The sequence below is a fragment of the Nicotiana tabacum genome, chromosome 1, assembly GCF_000715075.1.
Source record: "Nicotiana tabacum cultivar K326 chromosome 1, ASM71507v2, whole genome shotgun sequence".
In the NCBI taxonomy this organism is placed as follows: domain Eukaryota; kingdom Viridiplantae; phylum Streptophyta; class Magnoliopsida; order Solanales; family Solanaceae; genus Nicotiana; species Nicotiana tabacum.
Window position 1 is genome coordinate 96,463,641 of NC_134080.1, and position 9,340 is coordinate 96,472,980.

Below are 9,340 nucleotides of genomic sequence, written 5' to 3' on the forward strand. Positions count from 1 at the left end.
CAGCCATGTAAGGAAGAAATTGATTTCCAAGTTCTCTGCTCCCTAGAAGCAATCTTCAAAAGTGAGTCTACCCAACCACGAAAGTTGAGAATAGGTTCCACATCTCCCATGGTTGCTACAAAAAACCAAGAAGGGATGAGGTTAAAAACAACTTTCTTTTGAAATTCTCAAAAGTAGGTACGGTAAATAAAAGGAAACCTACGTTCAAAATTTCACTTCTCAGGGAAGGGAATATTTGTTTCGCCAATCAAGTCCACCGTACAGACAGCAACGTAACGGATATACCATCCACGATCTTTGTCATCCTCAGGATTTACCAAAACTTTTTTGCTCCTTGCAGTTAAGGTAAAAACCCCATGGCGTATTAAGTTAGGATGGTATAGATTAATGAGGTGAGAAAAGGTGAAATTGACATTGGCCTTAGAGGATAAATATCTCAAACAAGCCACTGTCCTCCACACCAATGGACCGATTTGGGCCAAACAAATTGTAAAGAAACGACAAAAATCGAGAATAACTGGGTCAATCGGAGGATTAAAACCTAAAGTGAAGGGGTAAGTGTAAACAGAAGAATACCCACTTCTAAAAGAGGAAATTCTTTGATTTGGGGAAGGAATTGACATTCGGAGACTATCCTTCCAGTTACAATCTCTTCTTATGGTGGGGATTGTAAGCTCGGTTACTATTGTTGGGTAAGTATCGGCTCTTTCTAAATTTTTAATTTGTATTTGAAGAGACGTTTTGTCACTTTCAAAAGACAAATCGCTGGGAACTATATCATCAACTGAGGGTTCTTGAGAAGAATCAAGAATTTCCCTACTTTTAGAAGAAGGGTTTTTGGGATAGAACTCCTTGAAGAAGAACCAGAGGAGCCGCCTCGCGTAGATTCTAACCCTGTTCGAAGCCTACCTCCTCTGCCTCTTCTGTGTCTAACAGGGGCGTTGGGGAATTGATCTAGAATTGGAACTTTTTTACGGTTAGGGTTTGAAGAAGACATTGTTAAGAAGGAAGTATGTGCTGAAGATTTGTGAAGAAGACAAAGGAAGACAAAGTTATGTGTAAAATAGGAACCGTCAACTTTAGAAGTGTAATGATGAAAAACCTATAATAAAGGCAGCTATCACTTCGTAAATAGTGAGAATGAAGAAGTCTCAAAAAAGGGTATGAATAGCGAAATCAATTAGAAAATGACACATGGGCAGAATATTAAATGGAAAAGACTGCTGGGACGTTAATACTGTCATGAGCATTAATTGTGGCAAAAATTCCTTTTACATGAAGATCCACTTCCCAATTATTTAATTGATAAAAAAAATGGAAAGTGGGGGAACTATCTGTATTGGGAAAAAACTGAGTTTATATTAAAGATGATGTGGCATGACACGTGGATTAGTTAAATGGTCAAAGCGCAGCAATTGACTAAAGAGGCACGGATGGAGACAACCACGGGAAGAAGAATTTAAATAGGCACGAGACGACGTATAGATACGAGTCTCGTACCAATTTAAATTATTTACAGCCAACGGATTAGAAGGCATTGAAGGCAAAGATCTGATAACAGAAAGGAGTCCAAATTCATTATTAAATACTTGATACGTTACAAAATTGGTATTTAATAGGAATGATTGTATAACGGCTTATTTAATGTCATTTATTACTCATGATTATATCATTAAAGCTGAGGCTTCATTCCTTTACCTAGAATTATCTATAAAAGGAAGAAGTATCATCATTTGTAAGGACAGAAAATACTATTGAGAATTTATTGAAATACACATCTATTTGCTTTTTTACCATCGTTCTCAAAAGTATTTTATTTTTGTCTCCTGATTATCAGTAACACGAATTTCTTTTTAGCTTTGACCAAAGACTCGGATTTTTGGTTAAACAATTCTTTCCCCAATGCACTGATCAAGTCAGAACTGGTCGGACGAAGAACATCCTGGGCAGAATTTTAAACCCTATGTATTTTTAATTTGTTCGTCTTTTAGTTTCTATTTCCTATGGTCTTACAAGCATTTTTGGTTCGCCAAGTGTTAGTTTTTTTCTTACTATTAAGTCGATACAAAAACATGTCATGATGTCATAAAGTATCTGGCAAATAATTTCTCGTTTACAAATAAAACTCGAAGAAGAATTGGTGAAAAATTGTATCTGGTAACTACCAAATTAAAGCACCATCTATTTGTTGATCAGGAATAACTGCAGCAAAAATTAAATAATTTAATTTTATGGAAAGATATGAATATGTGTTATTAGAAAATAATTATAAGAGGTCGACAAAATAGATTATTGCAAATGACCTGTTTGGAGGGTGGGGCTCGCGCTCTATGTATTTTATTAAGTTGGAAGATTCTTATTTCTTAAATTTATTGAGAATAGCACTTGAAAACATGTTACTTGAAATTTATGAATTCAATATCCCTTCTAAAATCCAATTGACTACAATCAAATTAAGGACCCTCAAAGAACTCTAATTATCAAGGAAAACATTGAAAATCACAAAGGAAAGTTAGTAGACACGCAAACCATTAGAAGTTGGGTGCCATGCTAAAGTAGTCTAATATACTTTGTTGGACGATTCTTAAACTTCACCAAAACCACCATTTCCAGTGGATGTTTTGCTTTTGTATTCTCCAAAAGTCGTGCAACTTTTAGTTGAATTATGTCCCTTTATTATATTTGCCCTCACATGTTCAGGTAATCTCAAAGTAAACCTATCTTCAACTTCTCTAGCCCTAACTATTGAGTGCCCCGTCGAATGCGACCTTGAAAACTTTTCTACTTTATTTCGTATATCAACGCTTTCTCGTGTACCACAAGCGGCCGTTTTCGAATTCCCACTTCCGTGCCCATCACATCCACTTTCTTCTTTATTATCATCTTGGATTACAATGCTCAATGTATCTTCATCCAGTGATTCGTCCTCGTTAATGTCATGCATGACATTATTCGTCATTGTATGTGACCTTTTTTGTAGCATTTTAGGCGAGTCGAGGCTTGCACGGCATACAGGACATGTCTTGTGCGATTCAAGCCAAAGATCAATGCAATCTTGATGATACACATGGTTACATGACGTTACAAGACGCAGCAGGCTATTGTCATCGAACTCGACCAAACAAATGGCACATTCAAGCCCATACGTTTCTCTTCGATAATCTTTAACACTTGAATAGGTAAATGTTGGATAAGATTTAATAATCAAGGGATCAAGGCCTTGAATATTTGCTGAAATCCTAGGGTCAATTGGAGTTCCGGTAGGACTATGTCGTAAATGCCATGTATATAGTAGATTTTGCATGAAACATCTACAAAAGAAAATAGAGAAAAAACCTACGAAAAATATCCCAAGGAGGATGATTGTGAAGATTATTGTTATTGGTGGAGAGGCATATGTTGTTAGTGATGATGAGTTTTCGACAGAGCTCGGCGACATTTGAAGAAAAAGCAGTGCATTAAGATCATCTGAGTTTGGCCGGAAATCTATTAATCCGGCCGTGGTCTGTGTTTGTCTGGACAAGAGGAAGAAAAATGAAGAAAGAAACTGGAAAAAGGAGTAAGTGTAAACATGGATGGTTTAGATTTCTTGTTTAGTGTTGTTATTGGGAAAGGAATGGGTGAGAAAATTAAGGATAATCTATAGATATAATAATGAGTTAAATATGGTACACTAACGTGGCCAAAGTTGGTTTCTTATCTATGGTTAGGAAGCATTTCCTAGAGCGAGTCATTATCTATGTTTAGGAAGCAAATTCTACTGTAGTGTTAATGGTTTTGCAATCTGCTATCACCAATATTGGGTCATCTCCATTAGATCATATACTACTGGCACTTACAAGGGAGGGGCGTTTGATATCCACAATTAAAAAAAGTCAATATTTCCCTAAGGCTTCTATAAATATGTAGATGGATTTCATGATCTATTATATAAATATATTAATTATATAATTATTTTTAAAGAAAATTGAAAAAAATAACACAAGAGATCGATATATAAGTCACAAAAGATCGCGATTGATCTAACTTTTGCTCTCTTCTCTCTCCTTTCCGCGGTAACTTAGAAGCGATTAGGAGTAAGAGCCTTCATGGCCAATCTGGTCAGAGGCCAGCAGCCCTTCCATGGCTAGTCTTCCTCCAAACACCCTTTCCAATCCTATAAGCAACACTACAAACCCTAATCCACCACTTGACTACTCCAATTTATTAAAACCTACTTCATTAAATACTCCCATGCATGCACATAAACCCTAAATATGTTGAACGTATTCTTACAAAACCAGTTTTGTTTCTTCATGTCAAGCCTTAAATCAAATAGAAGGAATCATAAGTGGCTAGGATGAATGTTATTGAAGGTTTGCAATACGTAAGTATGAGCAAATTCTCACATGGATGGCCAAAGCTTCAAGAAATATGCAAAATTATCCGTGCTCAGTATAGTATCAAAGGTTTCCTTCGTAATAGGAACGTGTTAATTCGACTGACTTTTTTGAAAGATTTTGTTAATCTTACATCGAAGTCTGTGTATTATTTGAATTTGACAGATGGAAATTCATACCAAATGAGGCCTCTCATTTATGATTCTAAGTTTAAGGTTGGTGAGGAGACTCCAATGTCTATGGCTTGGATCTCCTTTCCAAATTTGTTGCCTACATATTTTGTGAAAGAAAGTATGTTTTCCTTAGCCCTAGCAGTTGGAAAACCCCTTTGATAGATTTTAAATATTCTTACCTTATGTTTTGATGATGTAACAAACTTACTGTCACGAACCAGATAGGGAACCTGACCTACTTGGACTACTGCAAGCTCTAACGGATTCCAGCTAAAGGTGAACTGCTACAACTTCAGGAGCTAGGAACTCCCACAAGGACCTGATACTCTTGTGGTTTCCTCATAGCAGTACAAAGTCAATTGGACACAGCTAGAAATGAAGTGACTGACGCTACTGTTTCTGCCGCACTGCACTGTCTCCAGCGCCCACTCATTCTCTAACCAAATAAAGTACTCACATCATTTCAAGTGATGTGATCAAGATGTACCTACAATGAGTTTTATACAAAACATCACCTGAAGGTTTCAGTTTCTCATTCAAGCTTCTTGCCAAAACTGAGAAATCAATCCTCAAGCTTGAAGAACAAAGTTGAATGCAACTACGGACCAGTTCCTAAAAGATAGCTTGTTATTGTCCTAGTTGAGTTGTAACTTTGTTATTGTACTTAGTGTATCTCCTAAACTGCTTAGTTAGAAGCGTTTGATTAGGAATCCTCTTATAAATCCGTAAACTCCTTGAATTTATGTTGTGACTATATTTAGTCATAAGCAAAAATCTTTGTAATTGTAGAGTTACAAAGTGGCTTGTGGTGAGAGCATCACAACTTAGAAAAAGCCTTTGTAACTAGGAAGTCACAAAGTGGCTTATGGTAAGAATACCACAAGTTAGTTGAGTAAATCCTTTGCAATGGAGTCATTGTAAAGTGGCGTGTAATAGGTTCTTTACAAGTTAGTGAAGTTAAAAGCCTATAGGTATAGGTCGTGGTTTTTTGATCCCCTTGTGTGGGATTTTTCCACGTAAAAATCTTCTGCCTTATTTATGTACGGTTTTATTAGCATTCTCATCAGAATCTTGTAGATGACCAAGTACTCTACTGTTTGGTGGACTCATACAAACTAACAATTGGTATCATAGCGGGTTTCTCCTATCTGGCTAACACCTAGGAAGAATCTTCATGGCTGCCTCACCAAATCAGGAAGAAGGTCAATCTACATACTGACCACCCAAGTTCAATGGACAATACTATGGGTGGTGGAAAGCAAGAATGCACGATTATATCATGGCTGAGGATTGTGAGTTATGGGATATCATATGCTATGGTCCTTATGTTCCAATCAAAGTACTAGAGGAACCTCCATTTTCAATGGCAAAAACCAGCAAAGAGTACACTGAAGTAGACAAGATAGTTGTGGAGAAGAATTTTCGTGCCAAGAAAATTCTAGTATGTAGAATAGGACCTAAAGAGTACAATAGAATCTCCACTTGTGACACTACCAAAGAGATATGGGACCTTTTGCAAACAGGTCATGAGGGAACTACACAAGTAAAACAGTCTAAGATTGACATGCTCACTACCGAGTATGAACTCTTCAAAATGACGAACGATGAATCCATTCAAGATATGCATACGAGATTCACTTCCGTTATAAATGAGTTACACTCCCTTGATGAAATCATTCCCAGAAACATGCTAGTACGGAAAATCCTCAGCTTTCTGCCTAGCTCCTGGGAAAGCAAAGTGAATGTCATTACTGAATCAAAGGACTTATAGGAATTGACTGTAGAAGAGCTGATCGGAAACTTGAATACCCATGAGTTGAAGAAAAAGATAAATAGTGAAAGAAGAGAACCAAAAAGGAAAAGAACCTAGTACTTAAAGCTGATTATAATGATTCAAGTGAGGAAGACAGTGACATGGCTTATCTAACCAAAAAAATTTAGAAGATGGTCAAAAGAAATGGAGAAATGCTAAAAAGGGACATTTCTGTCAGACCAAGAAACTGGGATCTTTGTTACTAGTGTGGAAAGCCTGGACACTTCATGAAAGACTGTCCTCTCCTGAAGCAAGAATTCTCCAAGAAACATCATGAGAAAACAGCTAAGATGAACCCGGTTCCTATCAAGGACTTCAAGAGAAAAGGATCTGTAGACAATATGATGAGACAGGCTCTTGCAGCATGGAGGGATTCATCTAGTGAGTTTGCAGATAAACCTGATACTGGTGATAGTTCCATGATGGTAGTTGAAGGCAAAAAGACTGGATATGACTCAACTTTTGCTTTGATGGCTCAATCAGATGACAATGAAGACAATGTCAACAAAGAGGTAAACTTCAGGGATGTTCAGAGAAATCTGAAATCCTATTCTCCAAAAAAATGCATGTCTTTACCTGATGTTTTAATCACTGTTTTTCATAGTCTTGTAGAGGAAAGGGATTCTTTGACCTTAGAATTAGGAGAATCTGAACAAACTAGAGATGACTTAGTGGCTGTAGTTACTGACCATAAGAAAACCATTGAAATCCTCAAAAAAGAAAAGAGTGATCTGTTGGCAGAAATTGCAGACCTAAGGGAAACAATAGTGAAACCATGGACTAAGTCAAAACTTGAAAGTTCTGGAAAGGGAAAGGAGATAGCAAGTGCGGAACACATTAGGCTTGAAAATGAGGTGAAAGCTATGAGATTTAGGATGTGTGCTAAAATTGAGAAAAATGAGCTTCTCCAAACTAATCTGGAAAAAGTAAAGAATGATTTTGAAAAGTCCCTAAAGTGGACCTGGTCCTCAGATGCTACCACTGCCTTGCATACTAATGATTGTGAAAGCAGGCATGGAGCAGGGTTCCAAAGGGAGAAAACTCCTCACAACCCTCACAGTAAATACATCACTGTCTCTGATAACTTGCCTTGTGCCCGATGTGGGAACACTGGGCGCTTCAAGGAAGATGTCTAGGCCAAGAATCAACCAGTTCAGAAAAATAAAGTGTTTTCTAAAACGATGACTACAAAAGAAGGACCAGGTTCCACTCACAAAAAACGTACATTACCTGCATGGACTAAGAGAACTCTTATTCATCCTCTTGCTTACTAAAAGGGACCCAAACTTTTTTGGGTTCCTAAAACTAACTCATAATCTCTTGTGCAGGGAACAATGAAAGGAAGTGGTCAACAATGGTTCATGGATAGTGGGTGTTCAAAACACATAACTGGGAACACCACAGGCTTTCTTTCACTAAAAGTCCTACAAGAAGGGAGTGTATCCTTTGTCAATGGAAAAAAAGGGGTACATTCTTGGAGTTGAAAAAGTCGGGAAGTCACTCACTCATTCTATTGAAAATGTGTACTATGTAAATGGCCTCAAGTACAATCTCTTGAGTGTTTCTCAAATCTGTGATAAAGGAAACAAGGTAGAATTCTTGTTCAAAATATGTACAGTCACTGATCTTGTGACCGGTGAAATAGTACTTGTGGCCAAAAGATACAAGAAGATCTATGTCGCTGACTTCGAGTCCTTACAGAATGGTGATCTGAGTTGTCTGAAAGTTGTTGATGATGATGCTGAACTATGGCACAGAAGACTAGGCCATGCAAGTTTTTCTCTTCTAAACAAACTAATTCAGAAGGACCTGGTCCATGGTCTGCCTATGTCACAATTCAAGATGCAAAAAGTTTGTGATGCCTGTGCTAGAGGAAAACATGTGAAGTCACTCCTTATGGTGCAATCGAGTTGCGAGCTTTAAATAGTAAGAGGAAATTCTTGGTGAATGGTCATAGAGTCAAGCATTATTGGGGAGGAATGATTAATCGTGAAAAGACCAAGGTTGTATTTACTCTAGCCTCGGTTGTTATTCCCTTTAGGCCGGACCTCAACGAGCTTGAATGAAGGGAACTCAGTTGCAGCTTCGCATCCTCGAGGCCTCGAGATGTTTTTTTTGAAATGAACTAATATCAAGAAATCAAACCCTATGATTTCGCCGCGTACAGTCTGCGACAACTCAACTACGAAGTCCATAGTAATGCGCTCCCATTTCCACTCTAGTATAGTCATTTGCTAGAGTAGGCCACTTGGCCTCTAGTGCTCATACTTAACCTGCTGGAAATTTAGACACCTAGCTACATACTCAACTATGTCTTTCTTCATCCGCTACCACCAATAATGCTACCTTCAGTCGCGATACATCTTCGTAGGACCTGGATGAATGGAATACCGAGTACTGTGTACTTTTTCTAGAATCCTCCCTCTCAAGACATCGACATTAGAAATACCATCCTCGCCGATAGAAACCTCCTTGGCACGACCCTATAGTACCATCTCTCTTAGAAATATCAAATGCGGATCATAAAACTATCGAGCTTGGATTTGCTCCAATAGTGAAGACTGGGCAACGACGCATGCAAGAACTTGGATGGGCTTTGAAATATCCAACCTCACAAGTCTGTTATCCAAGCACTGAATGTACAAAGCTAATGGACTCTCCTCTGCTAAAATGAATGCCAAGCTACCCATACTCTCTGCCTTTCTAGTCAAGGCATCCACGACTACATTCACCTTGCTCGGATGATAAAGAATGGTGATGTCATAATCCTTCAGTAACTCAAGCTATCTCCACTACCTCAAATTGAGATCCCTTTGCTTGAACAAATGCTGCAAGGTACGATGATCTTTGTAAACCTCACTGGACACCCCATAAATATAATGCCTCCAGATCTTAAGAGCATGAACAATCACGACCAACTCTAGATTGTGCACAGGGTAATTCTTCTCATGGATCTTCAGCTGTCGCGAAGCATA

At 38.0% G+C, this 9,340-nt stretch overlaps 2 protein-coding genes across 2 annotated transcripts; one reads left to right on the forward strand and one right to left on the reverse strand.

Moving 5' to 3' along the window:
* Positions 1 to 2,385: 2,385 nt before the first annotated feature.
* On the reverse strand, positions 2,386 to 3,573 carry LOC107765717 (RING-H2 finger protein ATL29-like). The gene has a single exon (XM_016584390.2). The coding sequence runs from the start codon at positions 3,437 to 3,439 to the stop codon at positions 2,585 to 2,587; it is 855 nt and encodes a 284-aa protein (XP_016439876.1). The 5' UTR covers positions 3,440 to 3,573; the 3' UTR covers positions 2,386 to 2,584.
* A 2,258-nt stretch (positions 3,574 to 5,831) lies between these two features.
* On the forward strand, positions 5,832 to 6,323 carry LOC142163155 (uncharacterized). Its single transcript, XM_075220414.1, has one exon. The coding sequence runs from the start codon at positions 5,832 to 5,834 to the stop codon at positions 6,321 to 6,323; it is 492 nt and encodes a 163-aa protein (XP_075076515.1).
* Positions 6,324 to 9,340: the final 3,017 nt, after the last annotated feature.

Coding starts and splice junctions, on each gene's coding strand:
- LOC107765717 (XM_016584390.2), bottom strand. CDS start 3,439: ATGTCGCCGAGCTCTGTCGAAAACTCATCATCACTAACAACATATGCC.
- LOC142163155 (XM_075220414.1), top strand. CDS start 5,832: ATGGCTGAGGATTGTGAGTTATGGGATATCATATGCTATGGTCCTTAT.